Source organism: Sturnira hondurensis, unplaced genomic scaffold (genome assembly GCF_014824575.4).
Source record: "Sturnira hondurensis isolate 20B ecotype Veracruz unplaced genomic scaffold, ASM1482457v3 Scaffold0009244, whole genome shotgun sequence".
Classification (NCBI taxonomy): Eukaryota; Metazoa; Chordata; class Mammalia; order Chiroptera; family Phyllostomidae; genus Sturnira; species Sturnira hondurensis.
The window spans coordinates 50,104-76,042 of NW_028081875.1; the positions used below are offsets into that span (position 1 = coordinate 50,104).

The 25,939-nt window shown below is 41.1% G+C and overlaps 1 protein-coding gene and 1 pseudogene across 6 annotated transcripts in view; both read left to right on the forward strand.

Annotated features, from left to right (window-relative positions):
• Positions 1-25,939, forward strand: part of NAPB (NSF attachment protein beta) — a 63,759-nt gene that overhangs the window by 21,852 nt on the left and 15,968 nt on the right. For 4 of the 6 annotated variants that reach the window (XM_037057004.1, XM_037057000.1, XM_037057002.1 and 1 more), the window contains exons 2-5: positions 2,912-2,991; positions 11,419-11,535; positions 17,546-17,592; positions 17,739-17,816. In XM_037057004.1, coding sequence (XP_036912899.1) covers positions 2,912-2,991; positions 11,419-11,535; positions 17,546-17,592; positions 17,739-17,816 — 322 coding nt within the window. Of the gene's footprint in view, positions 1-2,911; positions 2,992-11,418; positions 11,536-17,545; positions 17,593-17,738; positions 17,817-25,939 lie in introns of those variants that run through there. The other 2 variants (XM_037057001.1, XM_037057005.1) reach the window with 2 other exon arrangements.
• LOC118994361 (ATPase family protein 2 homolog) lies at positions 13,417-17,539 on the forward strand (annotated as a pseudogene).

Here is a 25,939-nt window from a genome sequence, read left to right on the forward strand (position 1 = left end):
TTTGCTTGCCCACCACCAAGAAGCGTAATTCCCAGTCCAAGAGTTTGGTGAACAAGGAAAGGGGTTGTTTATTTAAAGGTTATAGAGATTTAGCCTGCAACGTTTCTTTTGAGAAATCAGCTTACCATCTTATGGGAGCTCCTTTTTAGGTAACTAACTGCTTTTCTCTTGCTCCTTTTAAGATTCTCTTTTTGTCTTTAGTCTTTGGTGGCATTTTAATTATGATGTGTCATGGTGTGGTGATCCTCTTTGGGTTCATCTCCCAGACAAGAAAAAGCTAAAGGAGTTCATCATCCCCAAACCAGCATTATATGAAATGTTAAAGGGTCTTTAAGAAGAAGAAAATCAACAATATGAACCATAAGATGGCAGTAAATACATATCTATCAACAATTGAATCTAAAAAAACAAAATAAGCAACCAAGCAGAATAGAGACAGAACATTTTTATGGTTGCCATATGGAAGGGAGGTCAGGGAGATGGGTGAAAGAGGTGAAGGAATTAAGAAGTACAAGTTGGAAGTTACAGAACAGTCATGGAGATGTAAAGTACAGCATAGGGAATAGAGTAGCCAAAGAACATATATGAATGACCCATGGACATGGACAATGGTGTGGGGATATTGTGCAAAAGTGGGGGTTGGGAAGCTGGGTAGTGGGCTACAAAGGGAGAAAAACTGGATAACCATGAGAGCACAAACAATAAAATATAATTATAAATAAATTTAAAAAATAAAGGTTATACAGATTTAGAATAATGGCAGATTTCTGCTGTTAAGTCCTCCCTTTAAAAACACCAAAAACATAGTTTTTGCCAAAACCAGGCCAGTTTCAGTATATATCACTCAGAGGTACAGTCTTTCAGAAAAACTGAAGTCTGTACCTCAGTATTTCCCATCACAGTTCAGCTCCAAGCATCTCACAAATCTGGGTGAGGTCCCTGTAGCTCCATCAGCTCTGTCACTGTCTTCTCTAGGCAGATTTCCTGGCCAACCTCCTTGTGGCAGATTCACTTATTTTCAGACCTCCCAGTGGACCTCCTCTCCCACTGCAGACCGTGTGGCTCTCTCTTCCTAACCTTCAGCCAACCCTAATTTAAGTGCTTGGCCTGGAACTTCCTGTGTGATCTCATATCCAACCCTTCCTATAGTACATTAGCATCCACTGTTTTTGTCAGTTCCCCAGTGTCTTTTGCCCTTTTTCAGCTGCCATCATTAGTCAGGGCAAGAGTTCCCAGTGACAGGTGCATCCAGGGTGGGTATCCACCTCCCCTAGCTGTAACAAGTCCCTGAATGTTCTCAAAGTCATGAACACAATATGCCCTGGGCAGCAACCCCCTTCTCTTTAGTTAGGCATGGTGATTAACATGCCTTTTGTTATGCAGTGTATCTTAAATGCTGTACTATCTGGTTTTCCCTTCCCCCAGTCAAGGATTGTGGGGGTTTTCAGGAGACCATTCTCTACACCCTGTTACTGCTTCATTCACTTAACATACAGGGTTCAGAAGAATTAGCATCTACTTGAGTGTGGTTGGTAGTGTAATAATTTATAGTTTTAATTCGAATATTTCACCTAAAATGTCATATGGTTTGCTTGAGTGTGATATTGTTATGTTACAGAATTATATGCTTATGATTTTGTGATGAGAGATTTTTGTAATAAAAAAGGGATGTTATTTGTGCTAGCCCCTGTATAATGCTTTCAGTGCTTATCCACATTGTATCATGTATCGGGACTTCATTCCTTTTTATTAATATCTCATTCTGTGTATACCACATTTTATTTATTCATTATCATTTGTTGGACATTTGAGTTATTTTTACTTTCTGGCTATTATGAATAATACTGCTGTGAACATTTGTATACAAGCTTTTCTGTGGACATTATGTTTTCATTTCTCTTGGTTACATAGTAGTAGAATTGCTGGATCATATATTAATTTTGTGTTTAACCTTTGAGCAACTGCCAAAGTGTTTTACAAAGTGGCCGAACCATTTTATGTTAGTACTAGCAATAAGTGAGGTTTCTAATTTCTGCACATCCTTACTATTACTTGTTATTACTTATCTTTTGATTCTAGCCCTCCTAGTGGAAATGAAGTGGTACCTCATTTGTGGATTTGATTTGCATTTCCCTGATGGTTAATGATTTTGAGCATCTTCTTATATGTTATTGGCTATTTGTATACCTTCTTCGAAGAAATGTCAGTTTAGATCCTTGAAACACATTGTAAAAAGAAATTTCTAAGCAACTAAAAGTGGTCCTCAATGGAATCGGCTGCTGAAAAACTTTCCAGAAGTATGCGTTTTGAAAGCAGCAGTGGAGTTGCTTTCTTTCAGGCTGTATTTCCACATGGGATGAATGTAAAGCCCCTTCCAAACTGGGGGAGGGTGTGTTCCCTACCACACGGCTAACAGATAATATAGCCATAGAACTATATCATCTGTGGCACTTTCTTATATGCTCTAGCTTCAGGGTTTGTTTTTATTTTTAAGTCTGAGTAAGCATAGTGCTAAACTCTTGGAAATTAACATGGTAAAGATATCTTTATCCTTCCAATTTTTATCTCCTTTGAAAAATGTAGTTCTAATTTCTCAGGTTGACATACACTTAAGTTTTCATTCATGGAGATGACTGGTTAAGAATAAAGACCTGGAGTCAACCAGATCTGTGTTTGAGTCTTGGTTCTGTGATATTTTCACTATGTGACCTTGGGCTAGTTACTTTACTTTTATATGCCTTAGTTTCCTCATCTGGAAAACAGGAATAAGAATATCCCCTTTAAGCAGCTGTTAAGATTCTGTACTGTTATCTAGCCTATAATATTATATGTCCTAATTAAATAATTATTGTTTAAGGGACATGGATGATTGTTATAGTAAAACTTAATGCCATTTTTTAATTTTTCTCAGAGGAAACGCAAGAATAGAAGAGGCTTGTGAAATGTATACCAGAGCTGCAAATATGTTCAAGATGGCTAAAAATTGGAGTGGTATGTATGCAGTTTTTGTTTGCTTCATTTTCAGGCAGATAACTTTTAAATTATTTTGAAGAAGGAAATGACTGCTATTCCCTTAGAGAATAAGACTATTGGCCCCAAGCCTGATGTCAGTGCTGAATAACTGGTGTGGCCACCATGAAGGGGAATTAAAGGACATTCATTTAGTGAATGAAGTTGAAATACATGAAACATAAGGACTGGGTCTGTTATAATTTCTATAAACCACTTCATACACTAAGAGTAATTTTTGCTTCCTACTAATGTACTCAATCTATTGCCATAAAGATTGAAAGGTGTGGTAAAATTCAATGAAAACAAGTAGGATGAATAAAAATGTTTGCTTTTCTTTACCTAAACATTAGACAACTTCTGTTTCTTACTCTGAGAACAGCTCCATGATAACTGATGTGGTTTCGTTGAGAAATATGATGATGGGAGTGTCATTTATATAAATCCCAACAGACTTACTGCCATTTTTTAAAGTAATGCTTTCCTCCTAGTGAAATTACACATAAAAATGAACAGAATTATTATTTTTATTGGTCTGAGAGGGCATGTCTCTATCACTGATTTAAGAACCAAGTTTATCTCCACCCCTAGAAAAAGGGACTTGTCATGGTAGGGTATTTCTGTAGTGAAATGGAGGTGGCCTTTACAGGGACATGGTCTCTGGCCCCAGCTTATACCTGCTACATTACCTACAGAAGGGGGTCCTTGGCCTCTCCAGGGTTGTTCCCCCATTTGCTCCATGCCTCCAGCTTTATTGATATATAATAGACATAAAATGTTGTGTAAGTTTAAGTTGTATAATGTTTTGATTTACCCACTTGCTTTTAAAGCTAGCTCTCTAAAATCATTTCAATGAAGAAAATGCTATTGAACTAGATGAACCTGAAAGGTTTTTTCTGGCTCTAATTTTTTTTAGAAGTTTAGTTTTATAAGGTTATGTTATATGTTTTCAGAATGCACTTATATCTGAATTATAATGTACTGCAAAAAAATGGAGGAGAAAAAAGTATTATTCCAGCATTCACATGTTTTGTTCAGGTCTTGTAATCAGAGGTGAAAAGTGATCTTATTCTAAAAAGATCACTTATTTCTTTTATCTGGTAATCAGATGTTGTAGGAGAGTCCGCATGGTGTGGGCCCAGCTCCCACTCAGAGATGCACAGGACCCAGGCCCACAGATATGTTCTCCCATGGGGAATCAGGCCTGCAATGTACCTAGGCCACTTTGAAACTTGCTTTTGTTACAACTTCCTCATCCTGAATTGAGACAGCAAGTGCTTACTGTAACTTCCTAAAATCCATGCTAAAATTCTGCCAGTTTGGAGTGTAATGGGTTCAACCACTTTTCCCTTTTCATTTACAAATACCCTTCTTCTGTGGTGTGATTAGCAGCATAGGCTCCTTTGTTTTTTGTAAACGGTGACCTCCTAAAGGGAACCTGTGCATAGTAAATGAGGATCATCATGTAATGTGCCCAGAAACGCAATAAAGGCTTGTCAAGGCGAGGGCTTGTAGGGACGAATTTCCTCACAAGTCCCCCCGTGTGCCACAGATGAGAGTAAATATTACTGAGACATGATGTGATCTGCTTAGGGAGGAAAAGTGGCCATTTTCCCAGAGGAAAAAGGCCATGAGCAGTGGCCATTTTCTCAGGGGAAAAAGGCCAGCAGCGGCCAGTTTCTCTGAGGAGAAAAAGGCCTCGAGACCCCTCCTTTGGGGCTTTTATTGGGTTGTAATACACAGGAATACAGGGTAGCAAGGATCAAACAGTAGATAACATTTCAAAGAAATCTGAGGGTTTAGTATGAGTCTGAGTCTGTCAGAAACAGAATTTTAGGGTTTCCTGCTCGAACCCTTAACATATGAATGAAAGCACTCTTAGCAGAGCAGATTTCACAGGTTTATCAGGAAGTCTTTTGGTGCCAGATTTTTCCCCAGGACACACTCTAGCAAGGCAAGGAGCTGCACCTCTCCCCAACAGGTATTCAGGCTTAAGGGGATTAGAGCCAGGAAGCGCTTCTCCCAGAGGACATGGGGACTTGGGCTTTTCCAAAGCTGGGGGTGGGGGGTGAAAGTCCATTGTTCCCTCTTTGTTGCAGCCCCCTGGGTACTTCCATGAAGGCCTCCCAAGTGATCAAGTGGCTTAGGTTGCCCCCTGCTGTGAGGGGTCTTACCCATCACTGACTTCCTACCAACCTTTGGGGGCAGGGAGAGTAAACTGAGGCAGCATTTGCTACCAGAGACAAGCTTTGTCTCCTGCTGCTTGCATTCCAAAGGTTGTCCCTTGCCCTTAGCCACAAGGGGTCGAGATACAATTCCTAGAACCAGGCAGAGCGGTCTACAACAAGGGCTGAGGCTTTTTCTCCCCTTGAGAGAGAAGCCATGCTGTCCCTTTTCCTCCACAGGACTCAGTAGTCCATGTGAACCTCTCTCTCCCATCCACAAAGTGGCAAACCCCACGAGTCAGGGTCCGCTTCAAGATGTTCTAATGTGACCGAATGGAGGTCCAAGGGGGGCAATATTTGGGCCACTCAGGGTTGCCAAAAACTGTTACAGAACAACAGGCCCCTTCCCCACCAAGGACGGTATATGCTAATACTGTCCTGATCACCTACTGGGCTCATCTGTCTGCCACTAGAGGAAAGACGTCTCTCAATGCCATAGATTTGTGAAAAGGAAACGAAAGGTTTATATAAAGCTATGTAGACTTAAAGTAGTGACCCAATGTCCCCATTAATATATCAAAGTACTTTAGGATAACCACAGACGCCCACAGCGCTTCCTTCTCCCCCTGCCCTAATTTGGCGTACCATATCTCAGGAAAAGAAGCGTATGTCCTTGATTCAGGTTGCTGGCACTGTCAGCTGTGTTGCCATCCAGGCAGGATCTCTAATTACTCCAAAGCCATGTGGCACCTTCCCATGGTCTACTGGCAAAGAGTTCTTTCACCCTTCTTCCAGGCAAAGTCTCTCCTGCTTCCCAGGCCACATGGCCAAAGGGAACACCCCAAAGCTGCATGGGCCTCTTCTACCAAAGCTACAGGGGTCTGCACTCTGCCAAAAGCGTGTGGCTTTCTTCTTCAACTGGCTGAGGGAGTCCCCACTCTGCCAGAGCCTAGTGGTTCTCCTCTTCACATAGCTGCAGGGGTCCCGACTCTGGCAAAGCCGCATGGTTCTCCTTAACCAGAGGTGCAGGGGTCTGCACGCTGGCCAAAACCATATGGTTCTCTTCCTTCTTCTTACATGGCTGCGGGGGGCGGGGGGCAGTCCCCACTCTGCCAGAAGCACATGGTTCTCTCTCTGCACTGCCACAGCCCTGTGGTTCCCTCTTCTTCACATGGCTGCAGCGTCTGCATTTAAATCCCCATGCCAGTCTTCCTCTGCAGCCCCATTTCCGACTCCTCCTACAATCGGTTACATCTGCCAGGACTCCCATATCCTCCCAGCTTTACTGGGCTGCCATAGTGAATCTGGGCAGGCCTGGCCCCATGGCGTGGAGCCAGTCAACTCCAAGCAGGTGCTGTAACCAGGGGGAGTTGCCTCCCAGTTATGTCTTAGGTGGAAGTCACTTCCATCCCCCTGACTTAGAGCATGGCCACAGCTATTTAACATATCCATGAAACCAGTTAAAGGTTATAGATATGTTAAATGACCATGCTAGAGGTTAGCTGTGAAACTGTTGCTATGCAAAACAGTTCTCAATGGCCCTGCTCCATTTGTCCCCTCCCCAACTGACACCTGTTGGGGGGCGGGTAAAGGGTGAGGACATCTCATATTTCTTTCCCATATTCCCTGGACACCTTGAGTTCTGGACCCCATTCCAAATCCCTTTTTGGGGCCCCACTCTTGGCTGAGCCCTGTTACACTAACACTAAGGAAATTCCATAAGTCAGCTTACGTCATTTTAAATAAGAGCTAGAGTCCTTAACAGTGGCCTTTCAGGATCTACCTGAACCTTGATCCCTGTCTCTGATCTTATTTACCCACTCCCCTCATTCACCTGGTTCCCTTCTCAGAGCCTTTCATGCATGCTCTTCTCCAAAATAAGGTGTGGCTGATTGTTTCCTTTATCCCTTTGAAATGTTGTCTTCTCAGGTCTTCCCTGGCCACCCCTTTTAAAGATAGCAATCTTTGCCCTGGCTGGTGTAGCTCAGTGGATTGAGTGCGAAGGCCTGTGAACTACACAATCGCGGTTGGATTCCCAGTCAGGGCACATGCCTGGGTTGCAGGCCAGTTCCCAGCAGGGGACTCATGAGAGGCAACCATGCTTCTCTCTCCTTCCCTTCTAAAGATAAATAAATAAAATCTTTAAAAAATGAATGTTAATTAAAAAATAATATAAAAATAAAGATAGCAATCTTCTTTTTCCTGGAAATTCCCTTCCCTTTTCTGCAATGCCCTTATCACCATCTAGCAAAAATAAGTGAACAATGTTTACTAATTTATATTGTGTGTGTGTTTTTATTATGTACTGTCCCCTCACTAGAGTGCAAACCATAAAAGGCTGGGATGTTTCTGTGTTTCATCTCTGCTATACTTTCAGGGGCTGGACTGGTGCTTGCAACATGGTATATGCTGAGGATGTTTGTGTAGTAAATGAATAAATATTAGATCGAGTGGGATTATTTCTGTGTTGCAGCAGTGGTGATCCTAACACCACTGCACCTCTATAGTTTTAAAGTTCTTTTATAAAGATTAAGCTAATTTGTTTGATACTTAGCTTTTGAGAGATAATCCTGGCAGGTATTAGACCAATTTTACAGGTGAAGAAATTTAACTTGAGAAGTTGTATTACTTTACTATATGCTACTTTAAAGACACTTCTAAGTTTGGAGAAATCAAGCTGGTATTTATTAGCAGTGATTGGAATGAATGTTCTGTGAATAAGTAAGCCAGCAATTAGTTTGGGAAGTGGGAACATGAAACTGTAAAATCAAAGCACTTAATATTGTCTGGGGAGATATTGCCCCATAGAGCCTGGATGTTGTGGTATTGTACTCGGTGGGGAAAGGCTGGACCATAATTGGTCAACATAGATAAACTGCAGAAATGAAATTACCAGTAGAAGAGAAAAGATGTAAGTTTTAAAGGAAATTATAACATTTAAATATGCGAAACTGTTACAGAACAGAGGTCCAAAGGGGGCCCAATATTTGGCCCACCGAGGGATGCCAAAAACTGTCACAGAACTACAGGGGCCCCTCCCAAGGACAGTATCCTAATACCTACTGGGCTCCTCTGTCCACCGTCAGAGGAAAGACATCTCTCAATGCCAGAGATTTGTGGAAAGGAAAGGTTTATTTAAAGCTATACAGACTTGAAGTAGTGACCCAATGTCCCCATTAATATATCAAAGTCCTTTAGGATAACCACAGACGCCCACAGCACTTCCTTCCCCCCTGCCCTAATTTGGGGTACCGTATCTCAGGAAAAGAAGCGTATGTCCTTGATTCAGGTTGCTGGCACTGTCAGCTGTGTCGCCATCCAGGCAGTATCTCTAATTACTCCAAAGCCATGTGGCACCTTCTGACGGTCCCCTGGCAAAGAGTTCTTTCACCCTTCTTCCAGACAAAGTCTCTCCTGCTTCCCAGGCCACATGGCCAAAGAGAGCACTCTCAAAGCCGAGTGGTCCTCTTCTACCAAAGCTGCAGGGGTCTGCACTCTGGCCAAAACCGCATGGTTCTCCTCTTCTTACATGGCTGCGGGGGTCCCCACTCTGGCAAAGCCGTGTGGTTCTCTCACATGGCCTAGAGGAGGTCCTCACTCTGCCAAAACTGCATGGCTCTCCCTTCCAATGGCTGTCGCATCTGCGTTTAAATCCCCAAGCCAGTCCTCCTTTGCAGCCCCATTTCCAACTCCTCCCACAATTGGCTACATCTGCCAGGACTCCCTTATCCTCCCAGCTTTACTGGGCTGCCATAGTGAGTGTGGGCAGGCACGGCCCCGTGGAGTAGAGCCAATTATCTCCAAGCTCTCAGGCAGGCCCTATAACCAGGGGGTGTTGCCTCCCAGTTACTCCCAGTTATGTCCTGGGTAGAAGTCACTGCCTTCTTCCTGGCTCCATGTATAGCCACAGCTATTTAACATGTCTATGGAATCAGTTAAAGGTTATAGATATGTTAAATGACCATTCTAGAGGTTATCTGCAAACTGTTGCTATGCAAAACAACTCTCAATGGCCCTGCTGCATTTGTCCTTTCCCCGAAGTGACACCTGTGGCAGGGAGGGGGTGGGGTTACGGTAAGGAGTGAGGACATCTTATATGTCTTTCCAATATTTCCTGGACACCTTGAGTTCTGGACCCCATTCCAAATCCCTTTTTTGGGGGGCCCCCTCTTGTCTGTGCCCTGTTACAAAACCACTGCTATTGGTAGATGTAGGGTAGATTTGCCTGTAATAATAATAATGATGTGTAACTGGAACCAGTCTTTTGTAAGCACTTTACTTGGGAGATCCAAGTTATCACTGTACTCTTCCAAGGCGGAACCCATCAAAGCTTCCATTTAGCCGATATATTCCTGAACTGCTATTTACAAGTTAGCTGCTGCACCAAGTACTTCAGGTGCCTGCCCACTACCCATGAAGTGGCATTGGCCCCTCAACCCCAGCCTCATGATTCACCCATGAAAGGGTTAAAGCCAGGTGGGCAGGGGTTCTCTGTTCATGCTGGTAGTTAAATATTTTCAGAACTACCTGGGCATTCTTTCTGTACAGAACAATAGGTAAACCTGGGCAGGCTGGCTGGGGAGTTTGTACTACCTTTTTTTCCATCAAGTGAAAGTCCAGAAACTCAAGTGGGAACTGTGTGGTTACCTCTGGAAAAGGGGTAGGGACAGCAGACAGTAGGTGAAGCTTTAATGGAAATGAATGTTTTATCTCTTTTTTAAAATATTCTATTTATTTATCTTTTAGAGGGGAAGGGAAGGAGAGAGGAAGAGAAACATCAATGTATGGTTGCTTCTCATGCATCCCCTGCTGGGAACTGGCCCCTGCCGGGAATTGGCCTGCAACCCAGGCATGTGCCCTGACTGGGAATCGAACTGCAATCGTCTGGTTCGCAGGCCCGAGCTCAATCCACTGAGCTACACCAGCCAGGGCTTTTTATCTCTTAAAAAGGATAAACATTTTGGTAACTTTAAAAAGGAATTTAAAGTAAACATTTAATACCAGCAGTGGGTACTTAGGTATCTGACACTATATTCTGTATATTTTTGAAATATGTTTTTTTAAGACCAAAAGGTTCTATAATATTCTTAATTTTGCTTTTTCCAGTGGAGCAAATTCTTTCCCCTCCTTTCTTGTTGGTACTGATTTCCCTATTCCAGATCTTACTGAGCTGTATCTCCATAGGCCTTTGTGCTTCCCAGTCCGTGGCGCTCATTTTTCTGAGGCACTGCCATGGTGCTATGCTCTCTCTCAACTGAGAACTTGGTGTTGAAGTAGATTCATCTTTGCCCAGGTTTCTCATGTTAGCATTTAACTTCCCTAAACTGACTTACCAGCATCATCAGCCTTGATTTCCACTGCCCCTGCACTTTCATTCCTCCTCCCACAGGCAAGCATGGGCTTCTCTTTGGCTTAGTTTCAGCCCTTTCTTGCCTCCCAGCATTTGTTCCTTGTTCGTGTGACTTCTCTATTAGGGATTCCTTCCTTCACTTTTTTTTTTGCCACTCCAGAATTCATAGTCCTGGATCCAGAACCTTTTCTGAAAAAAATTTAGTGCACAAACCTTTCACATTGTGAAAAAAGACATGGGCAGCACCAAAAAAGATATCCCAAAAAAGACATGGGCAGCACCCCATAACCAAATCCATCTGTGATTCTGCAGGGAGGTAGTATGAGTTTTCAGACTACGTGGAATACAGACAGATTAAACCTTTTATAAATTGCAGTCATATTGTGTAATAAATTTAAGGAAAAAACTGAATTTTGTAATTCTAGGCATAATTATCATTCTTTGAGAAACTTTTGACCATGAAGCCTTCATTAGCAGTTTTCTTCAATCACAAGTAAGTCCAGTGGACACTGTAAGATAGAAAGATGATCAAATAAATGACCTCAGTGTATTACCTTTGTTTAAACATTAGTAGTTTAAATCTGCCAGTATACTCTGTAGAACAGAATTGAGTAGCCTAGGATTAGACCGTTGCTAATTGAATGGAGGCTTATTGCTCAGGGGCCTTTTGGGGGTCCTCTGACTGAGAGAAGCTTTTATCCCTGTTTGACTGATTTTGGTTATTTCTATATACACCTGTGACACACTAGATCACATTTTCATGTGCTTCTGACTGGAGTGCTTCTTTTCAGTGGAATGGAACTTTCTAGAAGTAGGTCTAGAACTTAGAGCATGGGCTGTTCTGTGGGTATACTTGTGCCTCTCTGTTTAATTGTAGTACTTTATCTTCCTCAGCTGCAGGAAATGCATTTTGTCAGGCAGCCAAGCTCCATATGCAGCTTCAGGGCAAACATGATTCCGCTACCAGCTTTGTGGATGCTGGGAATGCTTACAAAAAGGCAGACCCTCAAGGTAAGACACACCTCTGTCTAGAGAGCAATTTTCAACCAGTGTGCTTTGGCTACAAGAGTTTTTAAAACATGCAATAACTGACTATTTAGTTAGGGGCACTAACCACTTTTCTCTTAGATTGAAACAAATAACAGCAGCCAACACAGCAATAGCCATCTTTGTGCATGAATCAAATTATAACTTTTTTTGGTCAGTTTGGCAAAAAATATATTTTTGGGGTGTACTGCAGAATTTTAGTAATAAATTTATGTGTGCCATGAGATGAAAAGGGTTGAAAATCACTGGTCTAGGGCGGTAGGGCTGATGTTGGCAACCTTTTCACAGGTTATACCTCTGGGATTTTTGAGCCTTGGTAAAAATAAATTTTTGTACTTTGTGGTATAGAGATTTTGGTAACTTTAGAAATTTTTCTTTAATCATTTGGTGGTTTAATGACAAGATATGTTAAATTTATCCTGTTTATCTGCTTAACATCATTTTCTTAAACTTTATGTAGCATTTTGGAGAAATTTTTGGAAATAAGCTTTAATTTCATCTAAGGTTTCTTACATCCTAATTTTATGAATATGTATGCATATTGCTTATTAAATGAAACCCCCATAGTCATAGTCCCTCATTCCTAAATGCCTAGTAAGTTTTAAGATCTAGTTAATAGGAGATTGTAATATTCGATGGTTAAAATCAGCTTACTCACATAATAGTCATCTAACTTTTTAAACTGTTTTTCAAAGTATTTGTTTTGAGGAAAGAATGAAGTTGGGTATTTAAAGTGATAACATTTTGTAAATATTACTTCTCTGTTAGTTAGAGGAGTGCACACTTAGTGATTAAAAGCTTGAATTCCTTTCCACACATACACTCATAGCTGTGGAGTTCTCTTTTTTCTTCTTCTTTTTTTAAATTTAATTTTAATTGTTCAAGTACAGTTTTCTGCCTTTTACTCCCAGCCCAGCCCACCCCAGCCCTGCCCACCTCCCTCCTGTTTCCACACCCCCCCTTGTTTTTGTCCATGTGTCCTCTATATTTGTTCCTGTAAACCCTTCCCCTTTTCCTTTGAAATTCACCCCTCTGGTCACTGTCAGCCTGTTCTCAATTTCAGTTTTAGCAGTCCATTTTAACATAGAAATTCCAAATTTTAGGACTGTATCGTAAGATCTTTTCAAGGGTTTTTGCATAGAGATTGATCAGAACTTATGTCTGAAAGAGAAAAATTGAATGAAGCCTAAATGAGCAAAAGATGAGAATAGTTTTAATGCATCAGTATTGTAGAATATGATACAGTCATTACAGTCCCTTCTTTCAGAGATTCTTTAGTGACCTGGAAATGTTCATATGGTAACTAAAGAACCACATGAAAATTGAGATATCATATTTAGAATAAAGTCTGTGTACATAGAAATGCACCTGGAAAACACTAGAAGGCAAAGCACATCAAATACTATGCGTGAGTTTGAGTGGGATTATAGGTAGCTTATTTTTCTTTCTCTTTTTTTATATTTTTAAAGGTGTGATAATGACTCCACATTTCTTATATAGTTTCGGAGGAAATTGCTTTTTGTTTTTGTTTTTTAAAGAGGTACTACTCTATTTATTTTTAAAGATTAGAGGAAGGGGAAGGAGAAAGAGGGAGAAAAACATCAGTGTGTGGTTCCCTTTCGCACACCCCCTACTGGGGACCTGGTGTGCAACCCAGGCATGTGCCCTGATTGGGAATAGAACTGGCCACCCTTTAGTTTGGAGGACAGCTCTCAATCCACTAAGCCACACCAGACAGGGGTATTTTTTTGTTAATCAACTTTCTATTCTTTAGTCAGGCCTTTTTACTCTACTGCCTCTTTTCCAGAAGCAATAAATGTGGAACTATCAAACAAATGACAGAATTAAAAACAACACCATTTTGTGATAGTGGGTTGACTCACTGTATTAGAAGATTAAGGCTTGCCTTCCGATCATGTCCTCCAAGAACAGAAAATGGCTCAACCAGAGCTCCAACAGCAGTTCACTCGCCCACTGTGGCTTACTCCCCTGCGGGGCTTGCGGGATTGTGCTGAAGCTGGCTTTGCAGGGGTGACCAGGACTGTGGTGGTGATCAACTTCTTAGAAAAAGATGACAAAATTCCTACAAAGTTCCAGAATTCCCTTGTTCAGCTTGGATTCAGTGTTATGAAGCCTGCAAATACATGTATAGGTCAACCAGTGCTGCTTACTAGTTTACATGGAAAACAAGAGGTCTACACAGCCTGGCCTGTGTCGGGTTTCCTGGAGGCAAGGTCGGCCTGAGTGAAATAGCTCAGAACAATGTGGGTATTCGAGATAACAACACCATCCACTGCCAGCCTCTACTGGGCACTGTGCTGCAGGCCGAGGATATGGATGTGCACTCAGTGACAAAAATGTGGATATCAGTGAAGAACAACTGGTTGATTGTTTTCTGAGAAAACTAGATGGCAAGATTGTTTTTTACCCAGGCAACTTCCTGTACATTACATTCTATGGACGACTATGCAAGTAGCAAGTGCTGCATGTGAAAGAGGCAGACGGCATGGTACTGCAATGGCTGCGGAGCGACTCTGACACTGATATCCGCGGAGCAGCCTCTGAACCTGCTGGCTCTGGATCTGCCCTTACACCTAAGCTAGCTGGATCTGGATGAGCCCCGGGTCCCATTGTCAGGCAGTATTCCCTGCAAACCAGTAGATAGATGACAGAAAGAAAAATAAAGCTGGTGACATTTTGTCAGATGTCACACAGAGTCCTGATGGCAGCAGTGGACTTGGGCCCGAGGAAGTCACAGCCCCTGAATGTTAATTTGTGTCTGCAGGAGAAGAGAACAAGGACCGTGCCAATGAAGAGAGTGTGCCAAAGTCAGCCAGTCTAGGAGCACACATTGCAACACTGATACGTTTTATTTCATTTCTACAACAACCAGAGTCAATTTTATAAAAATTCATACAAATTTAAATGATCAAGAGAACCAATTCAAAGTAACTTATGACATGATAGGAGGCTTAAAAGGTCAGCTGAAACCAACTGGAGAAATAATTGAACTTCCTCTCAAGCAGACTCTCAAAAGTTCAAAAGCTTGAACTTTTCAAGAGTTATAGAATCCCTCTGCCTAGAGGAGTGCTACTCTACTGTCCCTCCCACCCCCCCAGTCATGGGAAGACCATGATTTGCCAGGGCCATTGCCCATGAGGTCAGGGCCTATATGTCTGTGATAAATGGTCCTGAAATTATGAGCAAAGTCTATGGGGAGACCGAAGCAAGATTACATCAGTTATTTGCTGAAGCCATTCTGCAGCACCCATAAATTATTTTTATTGATGAGCTGGATGCACTTTGCCCCAAAAGAGAAGGGACTCAGAATGAAGTGGTAAAAATAGTTGAAGCTTCTCTCCTAACACTAATAGATAGTATTGATTCAGAAGGAAGTGAAGGGACAGGTGTTAGTCATTGTGGCCACAAATTGCCCTCATGCTTTGAATGCTGCACTCCACTGACCTGGGCGATTCAATAAAGGGATTGAGATCTGAGTTCCTAACACTCAAGACCTGCTTGATATCCTTCGGACACTACTTCAAAAGGTGCCCCATGTCCTCACTGAAGCTGAGCTGCTGCAGATGGCAAACGGTGCTCATGGATACGTTGGAGCAGACCTGAAAGTCTTTCTAATGAATCAGGTCTCTGTGCCTTGTGAGGAGCCCTGAAGAGACAGCCTAACCTCCCTTACAGCAAGGTGGCTGGGTTGGTGAAGATTACTCTGAATGATTTCTTATAGGTGATGAATGAAGTCAGGCCTAGTGCCATGAGGGAGGTTGCAGTTGATGTTCCAAATATATCCTGGTCAGATATAGGAGGACTGGAAAATACCAAACTGAAACTGAAACTATTCCATGCAATAGTTTGGAATAGGAACTATTCTGTTCCTCTTTTAGTTGTTTGCTCACTATTCCATGCTGTGGAATGGCCCTTGAAAGCACCTGGAGTCTTTCATCCAAATGCATGTTCAGCCACCTAAGGGATTTCTGTTGTACAGGCCACCTGGATGCTCTAAAATGATGATTGCTAAAGCTTTGGCCAATGAAAGTGGACTGAATTTCCTACCCATAAAGGGGCCTGAGTTAATAAATAAATATATTGGTGAATCTGAAATAGTTGTTAGAATCTGAAATAGTTGTTAGAGAGGTCTTCCACAAAGCAAGAATGGTGGCCCCTTCCATTGTTTTCTTCAAACTTGAAATGGGCAGCTCTTCAAGTGCTGGAAATGTGGTTGACCGTGTTCTGGCTAAGCTCCTCATGGAAATGGATGGCATTGAGCAGTTAAAGGACATGCCAGTTTTGGCTGTTACTAACCACCCAGATAGGATAGACAAGGCATTGATGCGGCCTGGAAGAACCAATAGAATCATCTAGTGTGCCTTTACCAGATGCAACCACAAGGAGGGAAATCAGCCCACAGTTTCACTCTATGCTAGTCAGTCAGGATGTTGATCTGAATGAACTTATTCTCCAAACGGGCATATACTCAGGAACAGAGGTCATAGCTGTCTGCAGAGAGGCTGCCTTGCTGGTGCTGGAAGAAGACATGAAAGCCAAATGCATTAGGAGGAGACATTTCACTCAGGCCCTGAGCACTGGGATGCCCTGAATTCCCAAGTCCCTGAGATGCTTCTATGAAGACTATCAAGAGAAAAGTGGGCTTCACACACTCTAAAATCGTGCATATTCTTGAGGCTGGAAATGCTTCCTAGAGAAAACTGGTTTTGTTTTGAAGTTTTTTTGTGGAGAATGCTAAATCTTTAAGAAACAAAATGTCAAGCGTGTTAATTAAGGGTCTGCAGCTCTTGTAGACACTTTAAATTCTGTAGATACAATGAAAATATTCATGAAAATCTCTGGACAGGAGTTTAATCTCTTTTATCTGGAAATGTGTCCTCAATTTTAAAATGCAAACTTCCAGCTTTTTCATTTTGGACCTGGTTCCTTCATCCCGTGAAATGCTTTCCTTACCTCAGAATTCATTTCAGTGCATCCCTAAATGCCAGCCCTGTGGGCATCAATTTTATATAAGAACATAGATGATGCATGTAGATGAATGCATGGTGAAAAGTATTTACAAATCTTTATTTCTGAAGGACAATGAAATGGCCAAATGCACCAGCCAAGCTTATGTTGCCTGGTTTCCAAATACATGTTGGTTCTCATCATAATTCATACCTGCATTTTTGCTGTAGCAATGTTAACCTTTACTTATAGTGAAAAAAGAATTGCATCATTTCTTACAATGTAATGTTCTTTGAAAATTTAAATGCTATAATTAAACCATATGAAGTATTCATGTTTTAACTTGTGCATATTTTCAGGTCACCAATAAAGTTTTCAGTTAAAAGATATACAAGAAAGGAGATTGATTTACTTATTAGCACTGTCATTTATTAGATTTTTCTTCCTTTTGTGTATATGTTAGCACACCAAACTTTAGCATCGTTAACATTGTACAAAATGCCGACTTCTGTTAAGAGCTGTCTGCACAAGGATTTCAAAGTCTTTTTGTTTTGGCTGCATGAACAGTAGTCTATTAAGTCATCTTTCTTGTAAAGTACTGTCTTCTAAAATGAATATATATATATGTGATGTCACTGAAGAATTCACTTACATTTGTGTTTAAGCTGATGTAGATGATCATTGTTGTTGACAACCCATATTTGTTTTCTTTATAATGCAATGTCTCCCTTGGGTGGAGTCCTCACTCTTAGATTAAGAGTAACTGATCCAGTACCACTCTAGCTCCAGTTCCCTAAATTGCACTGCAGTTTATGTTTAGAGAGCATGGTGAGGAGATCTGGATTTATGTTTGATTAGTGTTTGCTTCTCACTAACCAACCTGCTCACCCTCTGCCCCAAATAGGACCCCATTAGTGTTCTAGTAGCAGCCAGAAAGATAGGCTCACCTGGACCCTGTTTGACTGAATGGATTTTTCATTGTTTTTCTTAAATGCCTACGTTTCAGAGGCTATCAACTGCTTAAATGCAGCCATCGACATTTACACAGACATGGTAAGACATTGCCTTGCTTGAGTGGCTGTGGGGTGGACTCCTTGAAGTGGTTTAGAGTTGTATTCTTTTTTTTCTTGCTTCTAAGTGGGTTGGCATTAAAATGGGCAACACAGTAAGGTGACTATGTTTTTTTGTCATCCACCCAGGGAAGGTTTACAATCGCAGCTAAACACCACATTACCATTGCCGAGATTTATGAGACTGAACTTGTAGACATTGAAAAGGTAAGCAATTAATTCACTTCCTAATAAACTTTGTGTGAAGCAGGTAGTTGGCTCCAGGGACCCTTCTCTCTTCCAGGGGTGTTGAGTGGAGTAGAGTGATAAATTATACATGGCTTCATGTGGAAATTTTAGGGACCTGGTGGCTAAGCAGGAGATGGACTGTTTTCCTAGGGTCAGTATCTAAGATGAGAACTAGTTAAGATTTACTTGCTATTTCCACTCATGTGATTCATGTCAGGAGAATCTCTCTTTTGGGGAGGCCTCTGTGACCCTGTGAAAGAAGCTTAAGTACTGTAAGCATTTGCACACCCTTATCTTCAGGCCTTGACCCTGAGGAAGAAGGTAGGTGAACACCAAGTTGGCCATGTGTCTGCTTCTCTCAAGTCTAGTTTTCTTTTTTAAAAAAATATATTTTATTGATTATGCTATTACAGTTGTCCCATTTCCCCCCTTTCACTCCCCTCCACCCTGCACACCCTCTCCCACCCACATTCCCCCACTTTAGTTTATGTCCATGTGTCAGCTTATAAGTTCTTTAGCTTCTACATTTCCCATGCTATTCTTGCCCTCCCCCTGTCTATTTTCTACCTACCATCTCTGCTACTTATTCTCTGTACCTTTTCCCCCTCTCTTCTCCTCCCACTCCCCTGTTGCTAAGCCTCCATGTGATCTCTACTTTTGTGGTTCTGTTCCTCTTTTAGTTGTTTGCTCAGTTTGCTTTTGTTTTAGGTGTGGTTGTTAATAATTGTGAGTTTGCTGTCATTTTACTATACATCTTTTTTATCTTCTTTTCTTTTTAGATAAGTCCCTTTAACATTTCATATAATAAGGGCTTGGTGATGGTGAATTCCTTTAATTTGACCTTATCTGAGAAGCACTTTATCTGCCCTTCCATTCTAAGTGAAAACTTTGCTGGATAGAGCAATCTTAGATGTAGGTCTTTGATTTTCATGACTTGGAATACTTCTTTCCAGCCCCTTCTTGCCTTTAAGGTCTGTTTTGAGAAATCCGCTGACAGTCTGATGGGCACTCCTTTGTAGGTGACTGTTCCCTTATCTCTTGCTGCTTCTAGAATTCTCTCCTTCATTTTAATCTTGGCTGATGTCATTATGATGTGCCTTGGTGTGTTCCTCCTTGGGTCCACCTTCCATGGAACTCTATGAGCTTCCTGGACTTCTTGGAAGTCTATTTCCTTTGCCAGATTGGGGAAGTTTTCAGTCCCCAGGTTTCAGTCCCTTCTGCAGCTTTCCCAAGCAAACTGGGCCCTTCTGGTGCTGATTTCTGCGTGGGTGGGTTTGTGTATGTTCTAGGACTCTGGGTCTCTCCAACAAACTCTCCTGTTAGGCTGGGAATCTCTCCTAGCACCTCAACCTTCACAGGTGTTTTCAATCAGTGTTTTGAGGCTTTATTTCCCATCGCTGGGGCTCTGGGTTGAATGGTCTGTCTCACTCCACAGTTTTGCCTGGTTTATATGCGTGCAAATGTGGGACAGCCTGGTTCCGCCAGCCACCTTGCGTGCTGTGCCCACAATCTGCTGCCTTCCTGGGTCCCCCTGCTGCCACCCCACACCCGGAATCTGCCAGCCACCACATTTTTTGCTGGGACCCCTCTCCTCCCAGTTCCCAGCTCCACCTCTTCTACCTGTCTGGATGAATGTGTCTGTTTTAACTCCTTGGTTGTCGGACTTTCATATAGTTCAACTTTCTGTCAGTACTGGTTGTTTTTTTTGTTGTTGTTGTTTCTAAATTTTTGTTGTCCTTATTTTGGTTGTGTGAGGAGGCACAGTGTGTCTACTTATGCCTCCATCTTGGCCTCAAGTCTGGCTTTCTAAACAGTAGTTTATACAGGCATACCTCAGAGATATTGCAGGTTTGGTTTCAGACCACCACTCTAAAGTGAAAATCACAATAAAGTGAGTCGCATAGTTTCTGATTTCCCAGTACCCATAAAAGCTGTGTTTAGACTATACAGCATGTCTTTGTATAACATCATTTGTTTCATGTTGTTCCATTATAATATTGATGATGTATTATAGGAACTTAACTCTTCTGTATGTTAATTGGCCTATGGTAAATTTAGTTTCATTGTATGTCATTAAGATGGTGGAACCTATTGACAACATTAAATGAATAGTCACTGAAGTCTGTTAAGTGTGTAATAGCATTATATCTATTAAAACAATGTACATACATTAATTTAAAAATATTTTATTGCTAATAAATGCTAACCATGATCTAAGCCTTCAGTGAGCCCTAATCTATTTGCTGGTGGAAGATGTTGCTTTGATGTTGATGAAAATTTAGTATCAGTGAAATGCAGTAAAACGAGGCATGCCTCTAATAGCAGAAGAAAAGAGGAAGGAGGAAATGCTTATTGAACATCTACTGTTTTCCAGGTTTTGTCCTTGGTGGCATGCTGTGAATTTTACCGTATTTCAGCTTTATAACACTAATGCCCCATTATAGCTGTGGAGACTAGAAGTCAAAATGATTACACTGCCTGGGATCACTCAGGTTGGAACCAGTGGAGCTGATGCAAAAGTGGCCCCACTCTCCTGCCTTTTACTATTAGGGAATGCCCATCAGTGGAGAGGAAAACATATTTGCTAGACTTCAGAGGCTGCGTCAACTCAGATTGAAGACAAATGTTTATATAAAACTGTCCTCCTGAGTACTATGGAAGACAACAGGTGTGAATCAGAGAGAGAAACAGTAGTGGAGATCATCTTTATTTACTGTCAGACTAATGAACACTAAGCATGCTGGGAGATTGCAGTTGTATTCTATCTCAGTGGTCATGGCACTCCCTGTGCCTGCTGCAGCATTGGACAGTTGTCACTCTTCCTCTCCTTTGTTTTACTTCTTTCCTTGGCTTCTGGAATCCATCCCCTACCTGGTGCTTTGGCCACCTCACTGGCTGCTCTCTTCCTGACTCCTTAACCTGTTCCTTTTCTTCTCCTCACCCTATATCATCCTGGAGTTGGGTTGCTGTCTTCTCTCAGTCTGTACTTGCTCTCATAGTACCTCTCTCTGTAGTCAGCATTACAACTTTAAGTATTGTCTGTATCCCAGTGACTTGCAAAGCTCTCTGTAGCCTAGACCTCTTTTTGAACTTTAGATTCCTATGTCCCTGTTTCTGCCAGACTCTTTACTTGAGTCTCATACCAAGCACATCTGAGACTGAATTCTGATATTGCCCTCTCTCCCACCCTGATCTTGCCCTCTCTCCCTCCAAACCACAGGCATACTTGCCTTTTTCTCTTTCTCCACATCCAACATGTGAGCAATTTCTGTGGGCACTGTTCTCAAAACTCTCAAATGTCAACACTTCTCACTGCCTTTATTGAGGTGGACTCAGTCTTGAGAAGATAAGCAGTTGTGTATCTTCTTGCCAGCTGAGGCTACTGAATCAGCTCCTTGTCCACAGTGGTCAGAAAAGCACTCTAGAGGCAGAAGCCTGAAGTGCTGTGTGCCACTTCTGCTTTTGGGGCCTGGTCTGAGGCAACCAGTTCACCACACAGGTTTCCTTAACATTGAAGGTAAATAAAATGATTTATGATTTATACTATTGTTTGTTTTCATTTTTTTTTAATGATGATTTGCCATGGCAACTTCTGAAATGCCACCCATTACTCACAATTCACAGTATTCCTGTTATTCTGTAAGTTGGCCAATAGGTGGCATCTAATTTTCATTGATGTGTTCTTTTGAAAGAAATTTACTACTATATATGACTCAACAGAGTTAGCTTGTCATGCTCACTGATGTGTGGCCTCCTGTTTAGAAACATCATTACTTTCAAGTCCGTGGTTGGACTCACCAGATTTTGGTTGGTGGTGTGTGAAGTCGAAGTTTGAAAAAATGTTACACAAGGTATTTTATGTTTGATTTGATTTGTTACAAATGAATTTCTTCCCTTTTAATATTTGCCTGTATGTGTTCTCTAATTCCTTCATAGATTTTTAACTAGTGAACAATGAAGTATGAAGCTTCATTAACTGACATTACTACTTTGACTTCACAAAGTAAAACACTGAACCAAATAATAAATGGGCCCCTTTTAAAACAAAGACTGTATTTACTTATTTTTAGAGACAGAGGAAGGAAGAGAAACAGGGAAAGAAACAACAGTGCGTGAGAGAAACATCAATAAATTGCCTCTCACATGCCCCCAACTGGGGACCTGGCCCAAAGGCCAGCATATGCCCTGACTGGGAATTGAACCAACAATGTTTTGGTTTGCAAGCTGGCTCTCAGTCCACTGAAACACACCAGCAAGGGCATATGGGTCTTTTTCAAGTGATCCAAAGGAATTATGACTCATTTCTATTTTTTAAATATATTTTATTGATTATGCTATTATAGTTGTCTCATTTTTTCTCCCTTTTATTCTACTCTACCATGTATCCCCCTCCCACCATCATTCCCTACCCTTAGTTCATGCCCATGGGCCATACATAAAAGTTCTTTGGCTTCTCCATCTCCTACCTCTATTTATGCTTATTCCCTGTATCATTTTCCCCATTCTACCCTGTCCGCTTCTCTGCTGCTAACCCTCCATGTGATCTCCATTTCTGTGATTCTGTTCCTGTTCCAGTTATTTGCTTAGTTCGTTTTTGTTTTTGTTTTCCTTTTTTAGGTTTGCTTGTTCATAGTTGTGGGTTTATTGTCATTTTACCATTCATATTTTTTATCTTCTTAGATTAATGCCCTTTAACATTTCGTATAATAAGGACTTGTGATGATGAACTCCTTTAATTCGACCTTATCTGGGAAGCATTTTATCTGCCTTTCCATTCTAAATGGTAGCTCTACTGCATAGAATAATCTTGGATGTAGGTCCTTGCCTTTCATGACTTGGAATACTTCTTTCCAGTCCCTTCTTGCCTTCAAGGTTTCTTTTGAGAAATCAGCTGATAGTCTTATGAGAACTCCTTTGTAGGTAACTGTCTCCTTTTTTTCTTGCTGCTTTTAAGATTCTTTCCTTTTCTTTATTCTTGGGTAGTGTAATTATGATGTGCCTTGGTGTGTCCAACTTCTTTGGGACTCTCTGAGCTTCCTGGACTTCTTGGAAGTCTGTTTCCTTTGCCAGATTGGGGAAATTCTTTGTTGTTATTTTTTTCAAATACACTTTCAATATCTTGCTCTTCCTCTTCTCCTCTGGCACACCTCTGATTCAAATGTTGGAACGTTTAAAGATGTCCTGGAGGTTCCTAAGCCTCTCCTTGTTTTTTTTGAATTCTTGTTTCTTTGTTCTTTCCTGTTTGGTTGTTTCTTTCTTCTTTCTGGTCCACTCCATTGATTTGAGTCCCAGTTTTGGGACTCAACATCACTGTTGGTTCCCTGTGCATTTGCCTTTATTTCATTTAGCATGGCCTTCATATTTTCATCTAATTTGTGACCAAGTTCAACCAATTCTGTGAGTATCCTGATCACCAGTGCTTTGAAGTGTGCATCTGATAGGTTGGCTATCTCTTCGTCACTTAGTTGTATTTGTTCTGGAGCTTTGATCTGTTCTTTTGTTAGAGCCAATTTTTTGGCTTGATGCACCTTTTACCTAGTGAGGGGCAGAGGCTTAGGTGTTCACCTGGGAGGGGCAACCCCCATCGCTGCATTGTGAAGCTGTATGTGGGGGCAGGGCCTGAGAGGGAACAATGGCGCTTGCTCTGCTCTTTGCTGGATTTCATTCCCTTCCCCTGCTTCCCCCAAGCAAACTGGGCCTTTCTGGTGCTGATCCCTAGGTGGGTGGGCTTATGTATGTTCTAGGACCATGTGGGTCTCTCCAACAAACTCTCCTGTGAGGCTTGGAGTTTCCCACGCCACCAGAATCCCCACAGGTTTTTACTGCCAGAGGTTTTGAGGCTTTCTTTCCCCACGCTGGAACACTGGGTTGTATGATTTGTCTTGTTTTCCAGTTACCTGCACACCAAAGTGGGACTGCCCAGTCCACCAACCACTGCCTTGCCATGCATCCTCTCCACCTGGCTACCTGTCTCCACCCCTCCTAGCAGTTTGAATGAATATTTCTTTTTTAACTCCTTGGTTGTTGGACTTTCCATACAGATTGATTTTCTGGCAGTTCTGGTTATTTTCTGTTTGTAGATTTGTCGTTTTCTTTCTTTTGGTTTTATGAGAAGGCAAAGTGTATCTATCTATGCCTCCATTTTGGCCAGAAGTCCACAAGTCTCCTGCTTTTTTTTTTTTTTTTTTTTTTTTACCAGTACCATGCTGTTTTCATTACTGTGGCCTTGTAGTATAGTTGATATTAGGTAGTGTGACTTCTCCAACTTTGTTCTTTTTTCTCATGATCATGTTGCTATTTGGGGCCTTTTGTAATTCTTCCATCTAATTTTTTAAAAATTTTATTTATTTATCTTTAGAGAGGAAGGGAAGGAGAGAAGGAGAGAAGTATCAATGTATGGTTGCTTCTCGTGAGTCCCCTACTGGGAACCAGCCCTCAACCCAGGGATGTGCCCTGGGGAAACGAACCATAATTGTGTGGTTCGCAGGCTTGCGCTCAATCCACTGAGCTACACCAGCCAGGGCCCATCTAAATTTTTTAAGTATTTGTTTTATTTCTATGAAATATATCATCAGTATTCTTTATAGGAATTGCATTGAATCTATAGACTGCTCTCGATAGTATGGGCATTTTAATGATGTTAATGCCTCCTATTCAATGTACATGGTATGTGCTGCACTTATTTGTTATCTTCTTCAATTTCTTTCTTCAGTGTCTTATAATTTTATGAGTACAGGTCTTCTACATCCTTGGTTAGATTTATTCCTAGGTATTTTATTCTTTTTGAGGCAACTGTGAATTGGGATTGTTTTCTTAATTTCCCTAATAGACAGGCTTAGTGACATTGTTAACCTATTCATTGTTCAGTAGTGTGTTATTTAGCTTTCATATCTTTGTGTGTTTTGGGTTTTTTTTTGTAATTGATTTCTAGCTTAATAGCATATGGTCAGAGAAGATGCCTGTTATGATATGTCTTCATAAACTTATTGGAACTTGATTTCTGTCCTCACTAGTGGTCTATTTTAGAAAACTATTTTTAGACAAGAATGTATATTCTGCTGCTTTGGGGTGAAATGCTCTGAAGATAATCAATTAAATCCATTTGATCTATTATACTATGTCATTTGAAGTTGTCACTTCCTTCTTGATTTTCTCTTTATTGATTTCAGTGGGGTGTTAAAATTTCCTATTATGACTATATTTCTGCCAGTCTCCCCTTTTATGTCCATGAAGACTTGCTTTACATATTTACATGTTCTATGTTGGTACATAAATGCTTACTAGAGTTAATATCCTCTTGTTGGATTGTTCCCTTTATCATTTTGTAGTATCCTAAAGAGATTATCTTTGATTAATCATAAATTCAGTGACAAACTTTCCTGGGCATTCCAAAGTAATCAAAGTATAGGCAATAGTTTAATAGAGGACCTTCATCTGAAATGCAGTTTACATTCATTAGTGTTTATTGAATACTTACAGTGTAATAGGCATTATGACAGGCTTAGTGACATAATAGTGAGCAAAACTATCATGGGACCTGCCTTCACAGAGCTTATATTTTAATGTGAGAAGATGTACATTTATCATATAATCCCACGTGTGTATGTATATAGCAGCTCTGACAAGTGCATCAAAGGAATATATTCTACCAGATGTCTTCTGGATGTGTCTATACAGTTGTATAATGTACCTGTTCTTTTATGGCTTTAATATTTCATAAATAACTTTCTATATTGAATTTTCTATGCATTACTTTTAATAATAGCATAGTAGCTCATTATATTTACTTAAGTTGTTTCTGGTTTTTCCTCTATAATAAATAATGCTGAGAAAATTTTGGGGTGGAGAGGGTGCATATTATTTGGGTAGGCTAAATGGCTGAAACAAATAGACCCAAAACATACTCATTCAAACAGGCTTAGTGATATAATGATAGACATAAAAACAGACACTTTAGAAGTGTCTCTTTTTCACAAAACTTCCAGTTTTGTCAACAACTGAAGTCTAGTCAAGGCTGATACTGGCTCTGCCCTTTTCAGCCAGTGGCTCTGCATTCTTTGTTATCACCATTATCACCTGCAGGAAAGGGACCTTTGTTTTAT